General features: G+C 33.1%; 4 protein-coding genes across 4 annotated transcripts; 2 read left to right on the forward strand and 2 right to left on the reverse strand.

Moving 5' to 3' along the window:
* Positions 1 to 3,103: 3,103 nt before the first annotated feature.
* LOC140880737 (senescence-specific cysteine protease SAG39-like) lies at positions 3,104 to 5,327 on the forward strand. The gene is made up of 2 exons (XM_073285432.1): positions 3,104 to 3,691; positions 3,810 to 5,327. The coding sequence occupies exons 1-2, from the start codon at positions 3,241 to 3,243 to the stop codon at positions 4,397 to 4,399; spliced, it is 1,041 nt and encodes a 346-aa protein (XP_073141533.1). The 5' UTR covers positions 3,104 to 3,240; the 3' UTR covers positions 4,400 to 5,327.
* A 178-nt stretch (positions 5,328 to 5,505) lies between these two features.
* On the reverse strand, positions 5,506 to 6,216 carry LOC140880738 (signaling peptide TAXIMIN 1-like). The gene is made up of 2 exons (XM_073285433.1): positions 5,911 to 6,216; positions 5,506 to 5,795 (listed from the first exon to the last, which is right to left on the reverse strand). The coding sequence occupies exons 1-2, from the start codon at positions 6,030 to 6,032 to the stop codon at positions 5,672 to 5,674; spliced, it is 246 nt and encodes an 81-aa protein (XP_073141534.1). The 5' UTR covers positions 6,033 to 6,216; the 3' UTR covers positions 5,506 to 5,671.
* A 9,870-nt stretch (positions 6,217 to 16,086) lies between these two features.
* LOC140885157 (GDSL esterase/lipase At5g45920-like) lies at positions 16,087 to 17,311 on the forward strand. Its single transcript, XM_073292093.1, has 5 exons — positions 16,087 to 16,191; positions 16,271 to 16,495; positions 16,599 to 16,666; positions 16,789 to 16,953; positions 17,056 to 17,311. Exons 1-5 carry the CDS (start codon positions 16,093 to 16,095, stop codon positions 17,171 to 17,173), a joined length of 675 nt encoding a protein of 224 aa, XP_073148194.1. The 5' UTR covers positions 16,087 to 16,092; the 3' UTR covers positions 17,174 to 17,311.
* Positions 17,312 to 23,278: 5,967 nt separating this feature from the next.
* LOC140877991 (uncharacterized) lies at positions 23,279 to 23,827 on the reverse strand. The gene has a single exon (XM_073281595.1). It carries the CDS (start codon positions 23,825 to 23,827, stop codon positions 23,279 to 23,281), a length of 549 nt encoding a protein of 182 aa, XP_073137696.1.
* Between the last annotated feature and the right edge of the window lie 3,209 nt (positions 23,828 to 27,036).

Raw genomic sequence — 27,036 nt, forward strand, 5'->3', positions numbered from 1 at the left:
AAACTGTACAATTTCAACCAAAAAAAACCCAAGATAACATACAAAATTAAAAATTTGATAACATAAAGGACAAAGCGCAAAGATTTAAATATACAAAACCAAAAACAGAAGTTTCAAAAATTAATTATGTATATTATATATTATTTTCACAAAACTTACCGTGGGATGGTATCAGAGGTAAATTTTATGAGACGAATGTCTTAATTTTGTTACTCATAATAAAAATTACTTTTTATGTCAAAAATATTATTTTTTATTATAAATAATAGCAGAGTTGATTTGTCTCACGAAAAAAATCTATGAGATCTGTCTCACAAGAGTCCTACTATATAATTTTATAGATTGGCATGGGTTAAAATAATTAATTACCCAAAAACTTATGTGAGGCGACCATCTTACCAGTCATTTTTATGAGACAGATCTTCTATATGAGTCATCCAAAAAAATTTCATGAAATCGTTTTATAAGAGACGTAATCAATCAATTAACGTTGTGTCTTAATATTTTAAATGTTGATATTTTGAATTTTATATTTGCTAATAAAATTATGAATTGTCATTACCTAAAAAACACAATTATTTCAGTTATAAATATCACTACAAATTAGTAATCCATAGGCATAATTAATATGATAACATATTTTACATAATAAATTTTTTAATCCCAACTTTTGCTAGCTAAAAGATAAATTTGTAAGTTTTGATTAATTAGCAAGTTCATATAGTTTTGGCAAAATGTCAATTTAATTCATTTATATATTGGAATATGCCAATTTTGGTCACGTGCCTTTTGTTCATGAATCAATTATAGTCACCATAACTACATTTTGGTGATTAATTTTAGTCATTTCTCCCAAAGTCATGTAATTACATTAATAATACAATAGTTATTTTTTTTCTTATCGCGAGATGATAAAAAAACTTTCTGGTGTTATGGTGCATATAAATGTGTTTATCAATGTACTTATAAAACTTTGATAATGAAACTAGTCATACTTATCGTCAAACTTAGTAACGGGTCTATAATTGATTCCAAGAAAATTACAAAACTCAAACGGTATCCAATATATATAGGATTAAAATTGATATTGTGATTAGAGGTGGCAAAAATTCCCGAAATACCGACCCTTCTCGAATCTCATCTCATTCTCGTCCCAAAAAAATCTCAACCTGACATTTTTTCAACCCGAATTTTCGGGATTTTTTCCATCCCGATTGATATCGGGAGAGGGATCGGGAATAAAACTTATCCTGAAAGAACAACATTAACTTTGATTACTGACATTCCTTTTTATTTTGGCTTCAAACTTTTTTTTTGAGATTTTGTAATGTCCCCAATACTTGGCTCTCTCTATTTATATTTTTTTGCAATTTTTCCTTCGCTTGGAGCATTTGAATAGGAGAAACTCGAATATGATATCCAAGTGGTGCTTTTGAAATTTGTAATGTACTAAGAAGTTCTTTGAGATTTTTCATAGATTTTTTTTAAAAAAAATATTGTTCTGGGATTACCTTTTTTCTACCCGACGGGATCCCGAACATTCGGGTACAGACACCTTTTGGATGCGGGATCAGGAGGAAAAAAATCACAATTCTTATCGGGACGAGAATCGGGTAAGGGGGTTACGAGACGGATTCCGACCCAATCCCACCCCTAATTGTGCCTATATTTTTTAAAACCTTTCATAATTCCACAAGACAAAAACTCCTATGGAACGGTCTCAATGGTCCATTTTTTGAGACGGGTCTCTTATATGAGTTATCTATAAAAAAATATTACATTTTATGCCAAAAATATTACTTATTATTATAAATATGGGTATGATTGACTCATCTCACGTATGAAACCGTTTCACAAGAGTGTTACTCATTCCACGATATTATTGTATAATAAGTTAATAAATTTAGCATTTACAAATGATTAAATAGTATATATGCTTTCTATACATGAACTAGTTACTACTAGAAAATTTGTGAATTAGCGACCAAAATTTTCATCATTAATTAGCGACGGATTTGGTTCGTGACAAATACCTCAGCCGTTGCAAAGGGTTTAGGCGTTTAGCGACCGAATTTCGATTTCGGAAAATCCGTCGCTATTTCTATCGTCATTTCCCAACGCTCTTGTTGTAGTTGTAGTCAATAGACCTTTTTATCTTTTTTAGAAAAAAATAAAAATAATAATAATAATATACTTTTTCATTATTTTATTACTGAAATTTAATTTTCAAGTAAGCCTTATTTTTAATTATTTCATTGTATCCAGAAAACCAAACTAACCCAGTTGTTTGGATTACAAATTGGTTTTGTTCAAAGTTTAGATTACAAAATTGATATATCTTGTAATGAATGCTACATTTATATAAATTAATTTAAACTTTTCAATTATTCAAACTAACCAATTTTAAAGGCCCAAAAATTTGTCCATCAACTTAGAATGTAACCCACAAAGTTTTAATTTTTAACTTTAAACCCAAAAATTTTGTATTTTAAGAATTTACGTTGTTTGTGCAAACTTTGTAGTGCTATTATCATATATTATATTGTGAAATAGTTTAATATATGATCATATGTGCATATTTGTCTCCTTACAATATTTAGTTGGGAAAATTTAAATTACAATAAAAAATAATTAAAATATTTTATGAAAAATATTAAAGTTTAGAATCGATGTCTAAACCAAGTCGAACCGAACCAAATCTAAGCCTCAATTTGGCTTTTAATTATTAATAGTATAGTTTGGTTTGCTATTTTTAAAAATCGATAGAATTGGTTTGATTTTTTTTTTTCCCAATCAAAAATCGAATCAATCCCAGGATCAACTCCTAGTAATGCATTACTTTCAAAAAAAAAAAAAAAAAAAAAAACTCCCGGTAATGCATTTTTTTTAATTGATACACGAATAGGCTTGCAACAAAGAAGAAATGCAAAAGAATAATATTGTCGTTATGCAATAGTTTGTTTTAGCAACCAAAAAGCCAAAGGAAATATACAAGTCATAAACATAAACACACACACATGTAAGAATATACTATTGAATTGAATGAAGCAGCGTTGACGCAACTTTGTGATATGATTAGAATGTCTTTCAACTTGCCGGGCTTTCTAAGGGATTTTAAAGGAACGTCACTCCACATTCACTTTCACATTCACATTCACATTGCATTGCAACAAAACTAACTCTATAAATGCGCTAGGAATTCCGAACATTTCACATCATAAATTCCATAAACATCATATTATGGCCTTCACTTGTCCAACTAATTGGAAGCTTGTTTTTGCCACTTTGTTAGTGATGCAGTTGTGGGCTACTAATTATCAAGCCACAGCACGCACGGTGCCTCATTCGTCATCAATGGTTGAGAGACATGAGCAATGGATGTCACAGTATGGACGTGTATACAAGGATGACACAGAGAAGGCAGAAATGTTTAAAATATTTAAGGAAAACGTGGAGTACATCGAGTCTTTCAATGAAGCTGGACTTCGGCCTTACAAACTTAGCATCAACAAATTTGCTGATTTGACGAATGATGAGTTTCAAGCAGCCCGAAATGGATACGAAAGAGGATCCCATCCAATATCTCCAAAAGTTTCATCTTTCAAATATGCCAATGTGTCTACAGTACCGTCGAGTGTGGACTGGAGAAAGAAGGGAGCTGTTACAAACATCAAGGACCAAGGCCAATGTGGTTAGTGTATAGAAAACAATAAGCAATAGCCAAAATCGGCTGGTCTCCACTTTCATTTTTCTCTGTAAATACCATGTTTTAAATTCTCTCAAATAAAAAAATTTCATGAACAATGCAGGATGCTGCTGGGCCTTTTCAGCTGTGGCAGCCACAGAAGGAATCCACCAGCTCACCACAGGGAAACTAGTCTCATTATCCGAACAAGAACTCGTCGATTGCGACACAAGTGAAGATCAGGGTTGCAATGGTGGTCTCATGGACTATGCGTTCCAATACATAATAGGAAATAAGGGACTGACCACTGAATCTAACTATCCCTACCAAGGAGTCGATGGCACCTGCAGCACACAAAAGGAATCCTCCCATGTCGCAAAGATCACAGGATACGAGGACGTTCCAGCAAATAGTGAGTCATCGTTGCTGAAAGCCGTGGCAAACCAACCTGTATCTGTAGCCATTGATGCTGGTGGATCAGACTTTCAATTCTACTCTAGTGGAGTTTTTACAGGAGAATGTGGGACCGATCTAGACCACGGTGTCACCGCAGTCGGTTACGGAAAAAGTAGCGACGGGACAAAGTATTGGTTGGTGAAGAATTCTTGGGGAAGTAGCTGGGGAGAGAAAGGATATATAAGAATGCAAAGGGGCATTTCTGCTGCAGAGGGTCTATGTGGCATTGCCATGGAAGCTTCTTATCCAACTGCTTAAAAATGTAATATTACAAATTTGATTTTCTTCCCGAAAAACTCAAAACTTGTTGTAACTATATCAGATGTACATAATATATATAAGACATTATTATGTGAGACCTCATTGAACTTTGCACTATATTCTGATTTTACTTCGATTAATGCTACAATGTGAAATATCCAGATCAGTGTTCTAAAATTCGGTCGGGTGCCGACCGCATTAGAAAAGTGCTAGACGGCCCTAGGTGCTCAGGAAAACTTTTAGTTTGAGCTTTAAACGACACGTAGTTTTATAAGTCCTAAATTAACATTCAACAAGAAAACTTTGCCTAAAAACAAAACTTCATCTTCATTTTTCAATTTTATGTTGCCCTAACTTTCTAACTAAGGGGACAAATTGATTTGTATGGACATATAGGGTATGTGTTTTAAATGCATAATAAAATTGATAATGTTATATTAATCCTTAGATTTCTGTTTAATTCGTGGAATTCGTCCAGCGACGCCTTGTGCTCATCTAAATGCTAGGTTCCGGTCTATCGTTCGTCTAGCCATGCATGCATATTTGTATACACCGTATCCTTAATGTCATCCATAGCTTTCATATTTTTTTTTAGTAATGCTACATGTACAACCAAATTTGTACAACAATTTTTACACCACAAAAAATTCAATACAAAATTTAAATTTATCAAATCTCACAATACATTGAATGCAAAATCTCACGATATCATATCAAAATCTCACAAGATAATAGCAAAATATCACAACATAATTATTGTAAATATCATTCTACCTCTAACATTATTCCACTTTTTTTTGACCAATAACGACCGATTGGCTAATTTCAGTAATCATGTACCTTACTTTATGTTAATTTGTAATAATTGAAACGAATTACCATAAAAAATTTAACTTTTATAAAACTTGCCTTTACTTATTTCATTTTATTTTAAGAATTTGCATTATAGCTTTTTGTTAAAGTCGAAAAAAAACGTTCTTTGATTATTACTTGTTATATTAGTAATTAAACTCGGTGACCCCAAGTATTTGGACGAGAATGATCCTCACAAAAACAAGATATAATATAACATCACGAGCTTAATTTTTAAAATATCTTATAAGTAATCAGTACAAAATAATGTAATTATTATTCCAACTCGAGCAACCATAAATCTAATATCCACCCAAATACAAATACAAAAAAAGAGATGAAAATTGAAAAGAAACATAAAAATTGGGGGAAAATACAAATAAATGAGAAGAGATATTGAAAGAGTTACATGAAAATCTAGCAAGGAATCTGCTCCGTGAACCACTTCATCACCGAAAACGGAGCCTTGATGAGCGAAATCGCCAACTCCACGATCACCGTCACGCAGATGCAACAAGGGCACAGGCAACTCAGCACAATCCTGCAATCAATCGCAAATACCCCAAAACCCAAATCAAAAAAAAAATCCCAATCTCAAATCAATGGATAGGGGAAGAGATAGAGATAGAAATAGAGATAGAGATAGAAAAACCGACCCGACGATCCAGATGACGACTCCGATTATGGAGAGAAGAAGGGCGACGAAGGCGAATGGGAGACCCAGAAGAAAGCCCAAAGGGCGGCATTGGCAGTCATCTTCACAACAGCAGCAGCACATATTTCTGCAAATCTCAATCCGAATCTGAATCTGAATCTGGAGTAGTGTGATGATGATGAATTGATGATGATGAGTGATAATGGTCAACCTTGAAATATAGCATAATTATTGGGGAATTGTGGACGGATAATACGAAGCTTCCGATTACAGAATCTGCGGTGGGCCAACGCCGATGATTAAAGACGCGTTTGAAGAAATCATGTCCATTATCCCCTCCTATCTCCACATTATTATTATTATTATTATTATTATTATTATTATTATTATTATTATTATTATTTCGAGTGAGATAACATCATATTATTTATTTATTTAAACATGTATACTGGGCAATTACGATTTATGATATTTGTCTTCGATTCGAACAAAGTATTACTTTTTTATGTATAAATTTTTATTTTTTTATCGTAAAAATATCATTGTTTTTTTTTTTTTGTTATTTATGATGTGAAGATATAGAAATATTGTATAATTCATTCTGATTTGTATGAAAAATATTCAATCTTCAAAAATTATTATTTTTTATGTCTAAAATAGTTTTTTTTTCATTACAAAATATCAATTTTTTTTAGTTGTTACACTATGAAGAAAAATTTTGTAATCTAGGTTGATTTGAGTGAAAAGTAATAATAATTGTCAACAAAAATTCATTTGAGATTGTGTCACGAATCAATTTTGTGTGACAGATTTATTTGACTAGTTAAACCTATAAAAAATTATTATTTTTATGCTAAAAATATTACTGATTGCCCCAAATATGAATCGGATCAACTTATCTCACGAATATAGATTCACAAAACCCATCTCACTTTTAGGAGACGGATCTACAGTTCAATCGATCGAACCTATGAAAAATTATTATTTTTATACTAAAAATATTATTTTTCACTCTAAATATAAATCGGATTATCTCGTCTCACGAATATAGATTCATGAAGCCGTTTTAAATTAAACATACTATAAGGCTCCGTTTGGTAGCCTATATTATTAATACGTGTATAACTTATCCTATCAAATTTCACGTTCTTCTCATCATATTATTTATTCATCTATTAATTATTTATTTTATATCAATCAAATTATCAATTATTTATCCTACATCAATCAAATCATTTAATTTAAATTACTATATTACCCTTTATAAATAATATTATTTATATTTTATTTATTGTTAAAAGGATAAAATGGTAATTTGTCATTTTTTAATATAAAATTTTATCAATCAAATCAATAAATTATAATCCATCAATCAAATCAAATATTATATTCACTATCATTTTTTATTTATTTTTTATTATATTATATTACTTATCTATCCCATCATACCTACCAAGCGGTACCTAAGTGTATCCCGAGAAAGAGCTTTTAGGGAATTTTTTTTTTTTTATGAATCAAGGTCAAAATTTTACATTATGTATTGTAAACTTTGTCATTTGTTTATACACACAGTAAATATTTAAGTAATTAACCTCCGGTTGAGTCTCACTTAAAAAAATAACATTCTTTTCTTATTATTTTATTTTTACTGGTTTGCCCTTTTTTAACATGACTCTCGTTACTGAAGTATTTAGATTTTTTACCTTCTCAATTTGATGAATATTTAAAATATTAAATTTTAACATTATTAATTTGATAAAAATTTAAAGATGCCAATTTATCAAAGTAAAGAGTTAGAAAATTTTATGGTTTGTGCTATAATTACATACATAATTAAATTTAATAATTTTTATTATATTTTTATGACTCTTCTTCTTACCAAATCTTCTAACTTAGGTAATTCACGAACTATATTATTTCTAATTGAATACTTTTAATTTATCTATAATTTATTTAGAGATAAAAACCAAAAATAAAAAAAATTTATCCTCGGATCAAAGATTATCAAAGAAACACAAAATCATCAAAATTAAATGTCAAGTTTGATATTTGTTGCAATGGAATAGCTAGAAATCCTTAATAAATCCACGCAATTACTAAATAATCCTCAACTTAACAAAAATAACAAAATTAAAATCATTAGAATCTAAAAATTATAAATATTACGAGATGAGTGTTGAGCAATTATTCACAAGAAATAAAAATAAAATTTCTACCTGAACAATTGATTTCTTCTTTTTGCTTGAAATTCTCTAACAAACGGAATCGTTTTTTTCTTTGGTTTTCTTTTCTGAACTTTAAGTTTAGGAGGTAGGACAATCCCATAACCAGTGTCAGCTGGTATATTCTATTCATTAGACGGGGGCACGGGATAAATTATTTCTGTGTATACCAAAGTCCATGCATTTGTCATGCATTTAATAATGCGAGCACAATTCATATATGTCCATACCATGGTAACCATCAGTAACAATAGCATGCGCACACGAAAGTCTATCAACATCAAAAACTCGACAATGACATGTTCTTTTATTTATAAACTCCGCAACTGCATCATGGCCAACTCCAATAACGTGATATTCAAAAGTATTCATTTGAATGACTTCCATCTTCTGTGACTCAATAAACCTTGATTGTAAGGATGTTTCGGCCCATGAAGTAAGATGTCGAGTTGAAGCAACAACAGCTTTGCGATGAATATTAAACCACGATGAGGTAAGATTTTAAATTGAATCTGACAGAGCAGTAATTGGAAGCTTACGTTCCAACACCAACATTGAATTAATGGACTCTTCCATTGGTTGTCATGATATTATATTGTGAACCAGGAAAGTATGCTCTGGCCCATTTTTCTTTATCAACACTAACCTCAAGATAATTTGTGATACTTAGATAACTTTTATTTATTTCATCATACAATTCTTCAAACTCAACATGACTGTAAGCTTTAGCATCTTGCATAAACAACACAACTCTACCTACTTTGGACTTCAATCTTGACTTGATGTTTTGTCCAAGATGTTATATGCAATGTCCATGTCATGCTCGCTTGTATACGGAAGCAAGACCATTGATGATTCCTTTATGTCTGTCAGAAATAAAAATAAGTTAATCATCATCAAATATCAACTCACAGAACTTTCAAAGAACCACGTGCAAAATGCTTCACTTTCTGAATCAACAACTGTCCAAGCAATATGATATTGGTGGTGGTTTCCATTATGTGCGGTGACTATCAATAAAACATATTTATATTTACCAGTTAAATGGGTACCGTCAACTGATATCATCTTTCGCATATATCTAAATCCTACAATACATGCCCTATATGCCAGAAACATATATTTGAAGCGACCATCTGGGATGACATTCAAATGTGTTGTTGTCCCTGGATTCACTTGTTCAAGCGTGTAAAGATATGTTGGAAGTAATTTAAAACTCTCAGTAGGATATCCTCTTAGTTGATATATAACCAGTTTTCTCCCCTTCCAAGCTTTGAAGTATCTAATTTCAGCACCTGTATTTTGCAACTTTGTTTGTATTGACTTCAATGCAGGCAGTTTTTATTGCTCTATAAAATTTTCTACCAACATATTTGCAACTATTGATGCACTTGCTTGTCGATGCCTCCTCTTTCTATTACCTAGATCACAAGTGTGTTATTGCAATAAGTTTGGACCGAGAAAAGTGATGAATCTTGTTTTTGTGCTCCACACAGCTTCCAACTGTAGATATCATCTGCACATCTTACTGAATAAAGAGTTTTGGCATTGCAATACTATACAATTTTCTTTGAATGTCTTTTTTGTTATCGAACTTTTTACCAACTGACAAATTATATTCATCGGTAAAATTGTAAACATGTTTGCTACCATAACCAAGCAACAAAAAAATACTGGCCATCATTGACTACTATATACCTCACAATTGTCAAACTTCAACCCAACACTTTGTTTTACTCCATTCTCACTAATATTTGCTTCAATGTTTTTTTTTTCATTTTTCCCACATCCAGCATCGTTTACTATAAAAACATCATCAACATGTTCATTTGGATAAATTTTAACATTAGTATGATCACCATTGTCATCATATTGATTATCACCACAATCGTCACCAAATACATAATCAAAAGAATCATCACAACAATTTTTATCAGAGAACAAATCAAATCAAATTTAGGACCACCAAAATCAATACTATCATGTGAACCAAATTAATGAACATTACTCATGTGAGAAATAATTCGAACTTTCTTCTCTATTTCCATGTGAATTAAAGGCCTATGATGTGCATCACCAAGTAATAGATATGTCGATAGACATTCTTCATAAGTTAAATATATTGGGCCAAAAACATGATCACAAATATGTGTTAAGTAACTAAATTTCAATTCAATCTCACTTATCCAAGTCACAATTCTTGTATACCTCATCTTTCAGCCTTGATATAGTTGCTCTAGTGTCGCCAAAATTTATGGCTCCATATCGACCGTTTAATCCCGAGCACCATGCATGTTCTCCTTGCTGAACATAACAATTTGCGTCATTTTTCTATTACAAAAAATATACGTGGTTGTAAGTAAAATAAAAAAGTAAATGACAATATGTTTAGCAAAAATGAAGTTTCTGATTATTAAAGTTATGAGTGTTCTGTCTCCATGTCATCTATTCAATTAAATAGAATTTAAATAAAATTAAAAACCATCATTTAATGTACGTTTAACAAGCAGAATTTTATCATACAATTTTTATTGAATTTTAAATAAATCAATACATCTAATGGTGGGTATATGAATGAGGTAAATCTAATGGTGGGTATATGAATGAATGAGTCGCAGACACTTCACTTTCTTTCACAATTTCTTTGCATAATTAATCCCTTAACTTATTATGATTTCGGTTCAGACATATATTAAATTAAAACTCATTTAGAAGGTTAGTTTAAAGAATAAAATATTAAGAAGGTCAAAAATCTAAGTAAAAAGATAGAGGGTTATTTTTCAAATTTTTCTATACACACTTCGAAAATTTGGCGATAATATTTTTGTAAAATCAATTATTATGATAATGTCAATATTGTCTAACTACAATATGTATGCTAGATGAGGAACTAGTTGTCAAGAAGATTAAAACTCCAAAATTTTTGGTTTTTTAATTCTTATTTAATTCTTATAGATGGATTGAACATAGATATTGTATTCACAAAATATTAATCTTAATTTCAGAAGATTGAAATTCCAATATTTGCTTTTATATTGAACTGAAAAGAATTTTTCCACTAAGCCGACCCACATATTGTTTCTATTGAAGATGATCAGAATTCTTCTGTCATAAAGAAGAAAAAATAAGATGGCAAAAGAAAAAAATCATGAAATGAGATAAAAATTTAAAATATAAAGAAATAAAGCATTCGATGTAGTGATTTAATTTAATGTTTAGAATGTATTATATATATTATATTTTCATTTTTAATAAATCAATAGTGGTGAAATAAGTAGGACTGTCAATTCAGATCGGCCTGCCAACATGGCGGGTTGGGAATACCTCAACCCAACCGGCCTTGTGTTGACGCCAAAAAGTTAAAAAATATATATGAAATTTATTATTAAAACTCATACATAAACAATAATAAATGATACACGTTTAAAAATTTATTAACCATACATAAATCATTATAAATAATATAAACTTCAAAATTAATCAATTAAATATAAATTATTATAAATCATACAAATATTTTAAACCTTTTATATAAATCATTCAAAACTTATCAACCATAAAAAATTATTCAAAATACTAATAATATATAATTTTTAAAAATTATTAAAAAAAAAAAACAAATTGGAAGGCAGGCCAGCCTGCCCAAACTTGGCCCGCAGCCTAAACACGCCGCTCTCAAATGGGCTACCAAAAGCACAACTCAACCCTTTTTTTATGGACAGTACCGGTTGGTCCGATGGGTTAAACTCGAATTAATGATTATAAAAATAAGTGATCGACACTATGAGTTACACTTTTGTTTTTTCTTAAAATTGTAATTTAATAAATCTATAATGATATTAAGTCTATATTATATTTTTCGCAATATCTCATTTATATAAAATTACAATATTGAATGCTGATATGTTTTTTTACAAATTATAAATTACATTGAATTTAATATATATTAACTAAAATAACATGAAAATAATTAATTTGATGTAAATCTTCTCAATTCATTTTTTTAACGACTCTTATCGAAAATAGAAGTGTGTGTTTGCGTTGCACGTGTTCTACTATTTTTTTCGCCTAAATATCATATTTATATATAGAAAGACCAATACAATAATCTAAAGTCTGAAATAGATTAATGATTCCCAAATATATATCAACAATTCAATGCGATATTTTTTTAAAAAAAAAAAACTAATAACTTTGAAAGTGTCTCAATTTCTATGTACTAGCCCTAAAGCACACGCATTGCGTGTATATACTACATAAATATAAATACCTTTTTTTTGTTGTGCTGTTAAATAAAGTCAAAGAATCCATGCACATGCATAACAATGTCAAATAACAAAATATTAATACCAGGGACGGAACTATATGGGGGGCTAGGCTGGGCTTCAGCCCAGTCTAGCCCAGCCCATATAGTTAGTGTATATATATATATTTATTTATTGAGTTAATTATATATATTAATTATTATTTGGAATTGATTGGATTTTTTAATTTATTGATATATATGAGTTTTATTTAAGTTATTTAGGCTTCTATATTTTGTGTTTATATAGACCATTTTATGGAACATTCAATATATTGAACATTATATGCTATTGAGTACAAAATAACATCATAAATTCAAAGTAAATCTATAATTATGTACATTATCACATTTAAAAAATTATACTTTATAAAATATAAAACAATTATTCAACTTATTTTAAAGAGAAATTTTTTTGATTCATTAACCCATCAAATTTTCAAATTTTTTTATAAAATATAATTTAATTATTGAAATACATTCACTGTTGAATATAGAAAATATTTATAAGGATATTGATATATTAAAATTTTGTGTCATTATTAGCATGATTGATATTCAATTTTTTTTAAAATCATAACAAAGTTGAAAGATATATGAATAATAAAATATTAACATAAATCTAATATGTATATTGACCCTATGAGTTTTATTCATATTTTTTTCTTGTAAAATTAGCCCCCCCTACCGCAAAATTAGTAGGACTGTCAATTCAGACCGGCCTGCCAACATGGCGAGTTGGGAATACCTCAACCCAACCGGCCTTGTGTTGACGCCAAAAAATTAAAAAATATATATGAAATTTATTATTAAAACTCATACATAAACAATAATAAATGATACACGTTTAAAAATTTATTAACCATACATAAATCATTATAAATAATATAAACTTCAAAATTAATCAATTAAATATAAATTATTATAAATCATACAAATATTTTAAACCTTTTATATAAATCATTCAAAACTTATCAACCATAAAAAATTATTCAAAATACTAATTATATATAATTTTTAAAAATTATAAAAAAAAAAAAAACAAATTGGAAGGCAGGCCAACCTGCCCAAACTTGGCCCGCAGCCTAAACACGCCGCTCTCAAATGGGCCACCAAAAGCACAACTCAACCCTTTTTTTTTTGGACAGTACCAGTTGGTCCGATGGGTTAAACTCGAATTAATGATTATAAAAATAAGTGATCGACACTATGAGTTACACTTTTGTTTTTTCTTAAAATCGTAATTTAATAAATCTATAATGATATTAAGTCTATATTATATTTTCCGCAATATCTCATTTATATAAAATTACAATATTGAATGCTGATATGTTTTCAGCAATTATAAATTTATTTATATTTGTAACAAATAAAATTTTTGAACAAAAATTCTTTGCGTACATTTTATAATACAAGTTTTACAAATTATAAATTACATTGAATTTAATATATATTAACTAAAATAACATGAAAATAATTAATTTGATGTAAATCTTCTCAATTCATTTCTTTAACGACTCTTATCGAAAATAGAAGTGTGTGTTTGCGTTGCACGTGTTCTACTATTTTTTTCGCCTAAATATCATATTTATATATAGAAAGACCAATACAATAATCTAAAGTCTGGAATAGATTAATGATTCCCAAATATATATCAACAATTCAATGCGATATTTTTTTTTAAAAAAAAAACTAATAACTTTGAAAGTGTCTCAATTTCTATGTACTAGCCCTAAAGCAAACGCATTGCATGTATATACTACATAAATATAAATACTTTTTTTTTGTTGCGCTGTTAAATAAAGTCAAAGAATTCATGCACATGCATAACAATGTCAAATAACAAAATATTAATACCAGAGACGGAACTATATGGGGGCCCAGTCTAGCCCAGCCCATATAGTTAGTGTATATATATATATTTATTTATTGAGTTACTTATATATATTAATTATTATTTGCAATTGATTGGATTTTTTAATTTATTGATATATATGAGTTTTATTTAAGTTATTTAGGCTTCTATATTTTGTGTTTATATAGATCATTTTATGGAACATTCAATATATTGAACATTATATGCTATTGAGTACAAAATAACATCATAAATTCAAAGTAAATCTATAATTATGTACATTATCACATTTAAAAAATTATACTTTATAAAATATAAAACAATTATTCAACTTATTTTAAAGAGAAATTTTTTTGATTCATTAACCCATCAAATTTTCAAATTTTTTTATAAAATATAATTTAATTATTGAAATACATTCACTGTTGAATATAGAAAATATTTATAAGGATATTGATATATTAAAATTTTGTGTCATTACTAGCATGATTGATATTCAATTTTTTTTAAAATCATAAACAAGTTGAAAGATATATGAATAATAAAATATTAACATAAATCTAATATGTATATTGACCCTATGAGTTTTATTCATATTTTTTTCTTGTAAAATTAGCCCCCCTACCGCAAAATTCTGGTTACGTCCCTGATTAATACCCGATGACAAAATATTCAAAAAAAAAATTGAGAGGATTACCTGGTAATAATTTGAAAAGAAGATACGAGAAGAACAAAATCTGAAAAACGAGAATGGCATGGGAGGAAGAAAAAAACGTGGAATTCAGTCGGTGAAGTGACCGGCTGTGGTTTTGATTGAAATTAGGGGGTGTTTTCAAATAAAAAAAATGACAAATGCATGTAATTATAATATTTAGGAAAGGGTAAATTAGCAAGATATTAAATCGACCACAACATTATTATAAGGGACTTGGACATTATTAAATAGCAAAGAAGTAAATATATTTTATCATTGAATTGTGTGGCAATTCTAAAAGACCGGTTCACAATGTATCTCGATCGATTTCTACATATATTGTATCAGAATTTTAAAATCTGCCATTTTAAATACTTTTAGAATTTCAATTACAATCACAAAACTTAATAAATCACGTGAAATGAAAAATCATATCGATTATCGGCAATGGTCAACGGGGAATAAATTTTAAACATTCATTTAGTTTCGCACAACTCTAGTTTAAGGTGTTTTTCGGTTTCTTTGGGCGCGCACACATGCATATATATATATATATAGTTTCGCACATCATTTAATTTTTTTTTAAACTATTCAATATATATACATATACATGTGTCTCTATCTCTATTGTCCAGTATTTAAATGTGACATTATGAAGATACACAAGATTATTAAAAAATCAGCAACACAGTATGCAATCCGAGAGATAAACAATGCCACCACTTTTCAGTTTGATCTGTCAACTTAACTCAAAGAAGATGTTTGCCACTTAAAATGCGTTAATTAAGTATACTTACATTTCGAAAAGATGTGATTTAAGATAACTATTTGTTTTACGATATTTTTCTTGTTTTTTTGTTTTTTTTTTATATGGACCAAATACTGAAACGAATTCCTCTGCGTAGGAGTATACGTACCATTAAAAAGTATTAAATAACTTGGTGAGTTAAGAATCAATTACATTAATTATCCGCCATTAATTACTCGCATTTAAACCCCATAAGTTATTAGTCTGATCTCTTCATATTACGTACCTTTTTCATTTGATGCATATATATGTGCAGAAGCTAGCAGTTGTTTTTGGTGAGAAACTGCAAGCAAAATTAAAGATGAGGCCAAAGATTTATCTCTTCGGCGATTCCATTACCGAAGGCTCCTTCAAAGATGGTGGCTGGGGTTCTTCTCTCGCCAATCACTTCTGCCGCACGGTACGTACGTATATATTTCATTTTCACCATTTGTTCTTTCAGTAGTGTAATTTCTGATAAATATATAATATATATATAGGTGGATGTGGTGTTGAGAGGGTACAGTGGGTACAATACAAGAATGGCTCTTCAGGTGACCGGGAAGGTGTTTCCTCCGCCGGAGGAGGGTGGCGATGACCCGCCGGCGGTGATGGTTTTCTTCGGCGCTAACGACGCATGCCTCCCGGACAGATCCAGCGCGCATCAACACGTGCCGATTGAGGAGTACAAACAAAATCTCCACGCCATTATCGACTTTCTCCAGGTTTCGATTATGTTGCATGCATGCATGTAAATTTAAACCTAAATTTTTAGGTCAAGCCATGAAAATTGTCTTAAATTAGCATAATTGCTTTGATGGTTTTCAGAAGCGATGGCCTTCGACTCGTGTTCTCCTCATCTCACCGCCTCCCATCGACGAAGCCGCACGTCTCCAGTTAATATTAATCTATATATCTATTCAAATTGTCTTTCAATCGAGTGTTTCGAAAATTTCACATTTTTTTCATATGCATGGTTTGAGGTATTCTTGACTGTAAGAAGTAACAAAACATGCAGGCATCCGTTTCACCCCAACCCGACCGGCTTACCGGAGAGGACGAACGAAGCTGCAGGTAACTATGCTAGAGCATGTCTCGAGGTTGCAGCTGAATGTGGACTTGCTGCTGTGGATCTCTGGACAAAGATGCAGCAATCTCCTGGATGGCAAAAGGCCTTCTTAGTGTATGCTTTCTTGCTACGTACAGGATCCGTATGGACCTGGTTGACCCGTCTCATGTTTAAAAAACTATAATTAATTAAATATCTAGGTTTGAATCAATGCAGAGATGGCTTACATTTGACTGTGGATGGAAACAAGGTCGTTTTCGAGGAAGTGATCGCGCGGCTGAAGGAAGTTGGCGTAAGCACGGAAAGTCTGCCGGCCGATCACCCACTGTCCTAAAGGATCGATCTTCCAGTGTTTTCAGATTTTATCCGAACAAATTAATAAAGTGGAAAACTCTCCATTGTAATCAAATTTATGTTAAATAGTGGTATGTTATGATAAATCATTTGCAGCAAACATTGATACATTTATAAGTTAGAAAAACATATCAACCACATGAATTGTACGTTTGGTGAAATGATATTCTGCAACTTTATTTTTGACTTCGCATATCGCTTCAATTCTTCTAGTTAATGATATACTTCATGTCAGTGCACCTATTTCAATAGTTAAACATGATTTCAATTGGTAAATGACGATATAGATTTATGAAAAATGCTACATGTACACATTGAGTTATACACTGCACATGAAATTACAAAATTATCCCTCATTTTTATTTGAAAAAATTCTTTCAAAAATAAATTAAGGATATTTATGTAATTTCAAGTACAATGTGTAACCCAACGTGTAAGTCTCTGTGTACATGTAGCATCATTTGTCGCCACAAATATCAACTGATCACTAGCTATATATAGCTCGAGAAAATTTCTTACTCGACTTTCTAGACAAACATCCAATTATATCGGTCATCTTAAATTCATTTGACATAATTCTATTTAAACTCGTCAAATTAATCCAAATTGTTGTCTATATATAAAGATTAGAACATTAACTAGATCCTTATTTATTTGTGGGAAAAAGCCATTCCTCTAACTTTAGTTGTTTTTTTTTTTTACTCTTTTAATTAGTCAAAGTTCTGTATTAGTCCTCTAACTATTAAATTTTGGCTATATTGGTCCTCTAATTTTACTTGCTAGTCAAAGTTATGTATTAGTCCTCTAACTTTTAAATTTTGGCTATATTGGTCCTATTTTTACCGGAATATCTAACTTTTGTCGGAAATTGATTAGTAGATAATAAAATTCGATGATTTTCAATTTAAAAGATAATCATACTACTTGAAATGTCACCTAATTTTATAATTTCGGTATGTTAATAGAATAAATGTGTTCATAATTTTTTTAAAAAAATCAAAAAAATCAAAAGTAAAAAACCGTGGACTTTAATTAGAATTTTTTTAATTATATAAACTTTTAGAATGTTTCTTGTTTCTATGTTTGAGAAAATAATTTCCTCCACAACCCAAAAATAAAAAAAGAATTAATATTTGACTCGATTGATTTATTTTTTAATTAGCTTTTTGAGAAAAAAAAACGAGAAAGGTTAAAAAAAATATATGATTATGAGCATCATATCTCTTTTGTCCTCATGAAATGTGGAAAAGTAATTTTTAAACTTAAATACAAATCTCCAACGAATCAATATTCATTGCGATTTTTCTGGTGAGATTTGATATTTGTTTATGTGTAAATGGTGTCTTTTGTCTAGAGTTTTTTAGGATCGCTTAATCTGGGATGATGTTATTAATTAAGGTAGAAAGGTACCCGCAACATATTTATTACATCTATTTTTTGTATTTGCTTATTATTATTATTATTATTATTTTATAGTTCAGTTTAATAATGTGAAATTTAAGTAGCATTCGAAATAGGATGATATCCTTTCAAATTGAAAAATTTCGAAAATTTCTTTAAAAATTAAACATTCCGGTAAAAATAAACCAAAATAGCCAAAATTTAAAAGTTAAAGGACCAAAAAAGAACTTTGACTAGTTAGAGGACTAAAAGAGAAAACGTGTAAAGATAGAGGACCAATTCAGAACTTTGACCAGTTAGAGGACTAAAAGAGAAAACGGGTAAAAATATAAGACCAAAATGGTTTTTTATAAAGGTGATCATGTATGTTTATCTCTTTACTATTTTGATATTTTAATTTATTCAATTTCAGTTATCATGTTATACATCTAATGTAATTTTTTTTGGAAATTTTATTCTTTTTTCTCGTATGTACCTTTGATGAGTTTAGTGTCATATCAGTAATAATTTTGATTATGAGTGGATGTGATTTATTTTACAACAAAAAGTAAAAAAGAAATCTACATTCATATCAATCCACGGGGAGTCAAGCCCCGATTCAAGGAGGATTCACAGTACTGTGCAATAATGTATTATATTACATAAGATTGTGATGATGTCGGAATTTTACCTCGGGTTCGGTCTGGTAGAATGGATCCTCCAATTCCTTTCTAGAGCAAGTCGGGTCGGGTATATATCAATGAAATCTGCGCAAGCAACAGCTAGGTCAAGGGGCGCCGAAGGTGTTTTCGGCGAGACCCCTCCAATGCCTAAGTCAGTGTCTTGAAGGCAGAGGATATGATTAATGCAAAAACTGAGAGATATGAGTGCGTGAATGTAAAAGTGAGAGTGAATGTGTGATGAATAATGAAGAGTACGTAATGAATGAACACAATCATAACAATAATAGTAAGTTATCTAGTCGAATTATAACATATCCTGGACTAGGACTCTTCCACCATTGGTTCCTTTGTAAGCTTATCTCTATTTCGTGAATATTTGAAAAGATCCAAGTTTATCTCATATATATCAGAGTCCTACTTGAACTAGAAAAAAAATACTTGTGGCCCATTAGAAACAACCTAGATCGGCCCATAATGACCAGCCCAGGTCGGCCCATAAAAACCCAGCCCTGGTCATGGTAAAGTCCAACATAATTTTGGACTGGACTAGACCTTACCGCCTTGGGCTATATCAGGTAGACCCATTATAAACGGGTTCGGGTTGGATATTTTCTCGGGGTAACAATAGTACCTCCCGAACTGGTCTAAAATAAGAATGAGTTTAGACCAAGAATGTAGATCGGACCCGGAACTACCTGTGCCTCCCTTGGACGGCCCAGATTTGAATCCGCGTGATGTGTTTTCAACGAACGGTCTAGATAAAGGTTTGATTAGAACCGAGCTCGAATAAAGAGCAATAGACGATAACCTGATGAAACCGAGCTCAAATAAAGAGTTATAGATAACAATTGATGTTGCCGAGCGGATCACGCTTTTAAGATAACCACGAGTTGCGTGGGATTACATGATGTCGAGCTTAGTCGGGCTTTGGAGAATACCACTGACGTGGATTTATGACGCCACTGATGTGGACTTTTTGATGTGACTAATGTGGGCTTTTGATGCCACTGATATAGGCTTTTGATGCCCCTATTGTGGGCTTTTGATACCACTGAAGTGGACTTTGAGTGCCGGACCTGCCCGGGCTTTTGATACCACTGATGTGGGCCACTGAAGTGGACTTTGAGTGCCAGATCTGCCTGAGCTTTGTATACCACTGATGTGGGCCACTGACGTGGGCTTTGAATGCCAGACCTTCCTGGGCTTTGTATACTACTGACGTGGGCTTTGAGTGTCAGACCTGCCTGGGCTTTGTATATCACTGATATGGGCAACTGACGTGGGCTTTGAGTGTCACACCTGCCTGGGCTTTGTGTACCACTGATATGGGCCACTGACGTGGGCTTTGAGTGCCAGACCTGCCTGAGCTTTGTATACCACTGATGTGGGCCACTGACGTGGGCTTTGAGTGCCACACCTGCTTGGGCTTTGTGTACCACTGATGTGGGCCACTGACGTGGGCTTTGAGTGCCAGACCTATCTGGGCTTTATAAAGTGTTGAACCATAAATTGGGCCTTATTGCCAGATTGCATGTCCGATATGATATAACTGGGCCTTATAGCAAGATTGCATGCCCGATATGATATAACTGGGCCTTACAGCGAGATTGCATGCCCGATGACGTAAAAGATGGCCTTACTGCGAGATCCATGTAGCCAAGTGTAACATGTTTTTAGCCTTCATGCAACCCTTTGAGATAGCTAGAACCCACAATCGTGATCTCAAGAGAATTTCATACAAATAAAATTTTTCAATCTTAGGGCTAAGCATAGAGAAAAAAATATGTATCTTAATGAGATAAAGAATGCTACAAATTCCAGACAAAATAAACAAAAAGCGTTCATCTATTTTATAGAAAAATAACCATAATCATCCATGAAAAATAGTTTGAGTCTGATCAAACCAAAGAACAGTCAGGCTGAATGCAATTCAATAGCCGATTTGCAACTAACTGCCGGCATACCCCGATGCATGGCATATTAAACAAAAACCCAATTGTGAGATGAGAAGGAAACCTAGAGGATCTGTATTCTTGCACACCAAAATTAGTGTCATAAGATAGCCTTATGATTTTTATTCCGAATTTCAAGCAGAACTTTTAGAAACATGAAGCAACCCTATGTAGGCTTTAATTCTCCATAACTCAATTAATACACACAAATTTAAAACCATTAACTTGGTACATGTTCTCATACATTCATGAGATTACACTATCGTAAGATAAACAGAAGTGGAATTTACATGGTGAAATATGTTCAAGTATGAAAAACTTATCTTGCCAAGTATGAAGATGTCGACGAATTTGGGCTTGCACGGCTGGATAATTATCACATATCTAATTTGGCGAATCTACAAACATGTCTCCATGGAGTTATTTCATCGAGCAGTTGGTGGGAGTAAAATTTCATATCTGAATGTCCTCAATTAAGGATCATGTTCTTTCAATATCCTTATGGAGTATGAGACTTTGTAAAATTTTCTCGAAGGTTCGCAACAATAGAGGCGATAGAACAATGGTTGGTGCTTTGGAGAGGCGATAATGATTGAGAGGAGATTCGAACAGATATATCTGAGTTTGCAAGCCTGTGCGTCTGATTATCATAGAAACCGACGACTGTCATCGTAACCAGCCATTGACATGGGTTTTGATGGGGCGGCGGTGTACATGGGTTTAGCAGCAAGAAAGATATTAGTAAAATTCTACGAAGGTGGCCTTTTGCTAGGAGAGACCTTTGTCTGGGATTCTTTCACGAAAGATTTTGTAGCTTGTAGGTGATGGGGTGTTGAAATTATACGAAAGTGACCCTTGAGTTTTGGAAATCCCAAATTTTGGACTTAGTTATGAGAACTGAGAAGTGAAAACACACGGCTTTAAATTTTGAGACATAGATTGCCCATATATTCGTGCTTCCATGGGTAAACTCAACCAAGTAGAACCAACTGTGGGATTAGATTTCGATTCCCACAGACGGCGCCAATTGATGCGTTCAAAAATTTTCGCATCAAGTAAATTACCTCGAACCGGTAATCATCGAACCAATTTCTTCAATAAACCGAGCCGAATGATCCCAAATATTTCTGTGTATCAAACAAAACATGTGAGATGGCTCGGCCACTCCGACGCTCAAGTCAGTATTGGATTCAATGAAAAAAATGTATGGAAATTGCAAGAGATAGAAAATATGAGAAAGATGTGTAAACACATAGGTGGGATGTGTAAGAAAAAAAAATGAGAGGCGTTATGACAACCTGTCTAATAAGGGTTAGAGATCTCTTATTTATAGGGAGATAATTCTAGTCCACGTAGAATTGTAATGTGTAATACAACTAGATTTATGCATATCCATGCAACATTATGATATATCTCTAAAATATAAATAAATATATGATAGGATTTTTATCATATCATCAATAATTCCTCCCGTAGAGAAGTGACGACGAGTGAAACGAGGAGGAACTTTTAAGTGGTTGAATTTATATTTTAGAGCATAAAGATAACACTCTGGTTTTTTGCAATTTTCTTTGAGCGTTCATGATGGAGTGAACTTATATGGTGTCGAGATGGTCGGACTTGTAATTTTTGCCAAGTTAATGGGTTTATAGTGCCGAGCTAGTCGGACTTTGATATAACCACGAGTGGCGTGGGTTTATGATGTCGGACCTGCCCGGACTTTTGAGAACATTGATGTGGGATTTTTTAAGATAAATAAAATTTTGTAAGAAATTAATTTGCTTGAAGAGGAAACATGATTGTATCAAGAATTGAAATTTAAACTATTGCATGCCGAAAGAAAGATAAATCATGGACTTATCTTGGAATTTGGAGGCGATTTATGGCTTGGCTACCTCGGCGATCGCCTTTTTATTGGTCTCTCAGTGGGATACGTGCTGCATGAAAACAAAAAACCAAGACGAGAGAGACAAAATAATAATAACCTATCCATGTAGATAAATGACTCGGCATAATAAATTCAAATGTTATGCCATTGATGCGGGCTTTTTTTCGAAACACACTTGTAAATTAAAGAGAAATAGAAATGTCCATCATTACAAGTTTGTTCAACCAAAATGGAAAGTTTCCTGGATCCCACGTAAATTGGGAAGAGGAAAAAATAACAAAAGCAGCTAAAGCGTGAGCAACCGAATTTGCCGATCTCCGTACATGAATAAAATTTATGTCTCCTTGTTGCTCCAGTAAATATCGAACATCAGTCGCTATGGAGCCGACATAGCTACGATCTTCTTCCAGACAAGTGACTGCTTGCACTGCTAGAAGAGAATCAGAAGAAATTATTTGCACCTGAAATTCATTTTCCCGAGCTATTCTCAATCCACCGTCAATGGCCAGTAACTCAGCCTTCGTAACTGAAATTGGTTTCACAAGCAAACGGCCAAATGCAAGTAAGGGTTGGCCCTCATGGTTCCTTACCACTCCTCCAAAGGCAAATGCATTTAATCTTTCATTATAGGCCACATCTACATCCAACCTTAAACAATTTACAGGTGGAACGAACCATTTCTCTGGTGAGGCTGCTATACTAATCTCCTTGGCAGCAAAGAAGGACACCATAGCTTGCTGAAACTCGCCAAGTAGCGTGTCGCACCAGTCAGTGGCATCAAAAAAAAATCCACATCAGTGTATTCCATGGCTTGTGGGTGGTGATTTTAATGAAATCTGTTTTGATAGAGAAAATATTGGAGGAAATATTCGGCCTTTTCTCAAATGGGGGCATTCAGGGAGGCCTTGGATGAGTGCTCGCTACAGGATATTCACACTAATGGCGAGCTTTTTACTTGGGTTAATCGAAGGCGGGCAGAAAATATTATTTTTGAAAGACTGGACAGATTTGTGGCGAATGTGGAATGGAGACTGCTTTATCCTGCTTCAAGAGCTTAATCTTTGGAGTTTTACCATTCAGATCATAGACCCATCTTGATTGATCTTAGGGAGTCAACCTGCCAGCCTAGGCCGCTTACTACTATAAAGAGATTTGAACCCCACTGGGTTACGGAGCACGACTGTAAGGAAGTGGTAAAGAGTGGATGGTCGAGTGGCAGTAACTTGCCAGCCCTTCCTCTTCGCATTCTGCATTGCAAGGAGGTGCTTTGGCATTGGGCTGGAACTAGATTTCGTGCACTACAGAGGCAGCTTAAGAAAAAAGTCGGGAGCTTAACACGTTGAGAACTCATGGGCAGTGGCAAAATTCCGTTCACCGTATTAATGAGTTGGAAAGGGAAGTTGAAATGTTGGCTACAAAAGATGAGTTATATTGGAAACAAAGAAGTCGTGTTAGCTGGCTTGCGCATGGGGATCTAAATTCGAAATTTTTTCATGCTAGAGCTTCGTCTCGCAAGGCCAAAAACAATATCAGTTGGCTCATATCAAGCCACGGCAACTGGTGTACAGACAAGGTCGGTATGTCGGAGATCATTGTTAATTATTTCTCTAATTTATTTGCTACTTCTCTCCCTTTGCCAGAAGATATTAATCAAGTTATGAGCAGTGTAGTCCCTACTATTAATGCGAATATGAACAGGCTATTGTGTGCTCGGTTTGGCGAAGAAGAAGTTCATAAGGCCCTTTTTGATATGCATCCCGATAAAGCACCGGGGCCTGATGGGATGTCGGTCTTTTTTTCCAAAAATATTGGGATGTAGTGGGCAAGGATGTCACAGTGGCTGTATTAAGAGTTCTGAATGAAGGTGCGGATCTTTTGGAATGGAATGCGACTACAGTTACTCTTATTCCAAAAATTAATCAGCCTATGTCAGTAAAGGATTATAGGCCGATTAGCCTGTGTAATGTCTGTTACAAAATCGTTGCACGTGCCCTTACAAACAGGCTATGGGACATTCTTAAAGTGGCTGTGAATGAATATCAGAGTGCTTTTATACCTGGACGCCTGATTTCCGATAATATAACCTTGGGTTTTGAAGCTTTACACTGGATTAAGAGTAAAAAGAAAGGTAAGAAAGGTTTTGCTGCTTTAAAACTGGATATGAGTAAAGCCTACGATAGGGTTGAATGGCCTTTTTTAGAAGGGATCATGCTAAGACTTGGGTTCTCGCCGTCTTGGGTAGAAAAGATTATGAGATGTGTTTGTTCTGTCAGATACTCCTTCTCCTTCAATGGCGATCTCATTGGAAATGTTTCCTCGAGTAGATGGATTAGACAGGGTGACCCTCTGTCCCCTTATCTTTTTGTCTTATGTGCTCAGGGCTTATCATCTATGTTATTATCTCTTGAGGCTCGTCGATTGTTGACAGGGGTTAAAATTTCTTGCTTTAGTCCAGCCCTTACCCATCTCTTCTTTCCAAATGACATTCTTTTGTTCTTCAAGGCCACGTTGATGGATTGCTGGGCCATTCGAGATTGCTTGTCCTTGTATGAGAAGGCATCTGGTCAACTTATTAACTTTGAGAAATCGTCACTATCTTTTAGTCCTAACACTGATCCCCAGTTGGTAGACAACATCAAGACGGCTTTGGCTATTCCAGTGGTTCAGGGCCATGATGTTTATCTAGGACTCCCGGTTTTTGCTGCTAGAAGCAAGAAAGTTCAATTTCGATATCTGGTGGAAAGAGTAGCAAAAAGAATCCAAAGTTGGGGTCACAAATCCTTTTCGACTGGTGGCAAGGAGATTCTCATTAAGTCGGTGCTCCAATCCATACCGACTTACGCTATGTCTTGATTTCGAATCTCGAAGTCTGTTTGCGAGGAGATTGAACGTGAATGTTCTAATTTTTGGTGGGGTATTGCTGCTGGGAGAAAAAGAATGCATTGGAAGACTTGGAAGTTTCTTTGTAAGCCAAAATATTTGGGAGGTTGAGATTCCGGCACCTTGAAACCTTCAATAAGGCTCTCTTAGCAAAACAGATTTGGCGAATTATAACTGTACCAAACTCCTTGGTTCCCCGAATCCTAAAATCTCGCTACTTTCGTCATCAAGATATTATGGAGGCAAACCTTGGTAGTAACCCATCTTATATCTGGAAATCATTGTTATGGAGTAGGACTTTAATTGCTCAAGGAATCGGTTGGCGTGTGGGCAATGGGGCTTCTATAGATATTTGTGCGGATTGCTGGGTCCCTGGAATCCGTAGTCGTTTACCACTTTTACAGGAGGTGGAAGATAACAGAAAAGTGCAAGATTTAATTGAGCATGGTACTTGGAATTCCTTAAAGATTAACCAGCTCTTTCCTCAGTATATCGCCCAAAGCATATTGTCTATACCTCTATATCAGACCAGACAAGAGGACTCTAGATTCTGGATTTTTGACTCTAAAGGAAAATACACTGTTAGAGATGGTTATAAGGCTGCAATGGGATTCTTTGATCAACCAGCGCACAGCTCTGAGAACCAATTGAAAAACTGGTGGAAATTTCTCTGGGCAATGTCGGTTCCCCCGAAAGTTTGAATTTTTTGGTGGAGAGTCTTACATGATATAATCCCTATGGAAAGGAATCTACACCAACATCATGTTCCGGTTACAGGTTTATGTCCCCTCTGTCAATCAAGCTGTGACACTACAATGCATGCTCTTTTCTTCTGTCCGATGGTGAGGGGCTGTTGGAAAGGGTCGAAGTTCTGGGCGCTCATCAAGCAAGCTCGATATTTGCAGAGCTTGGACATGTTTGGGTGGATGATGGAGAATTTACACAGAAAGGACTTTGAAGCTTTTGCAATGCGGTCTTGGGCAATTTGGAGCGAGAGGCTTGGTGTGATACATACTAAAAATAACAGGAAGGCCGAGCTCAATGCTGACTGGTGCGACAC

This window comes from Henckelia pumila, chromosome 2 (genome assembly GCF_033568475.1).
Source record: "Henckelia pumila isolate YLH828 chromosome 2, ASM3356847v2, whole genome shotgun sequence".
NCBI classification, from domain to species: Eukaryota; Viridiplantae; Streptophyta; class Magnoliopsida; order Lamiales; family Gesneriaceae; genus Henckelia; species Henckelia pumila.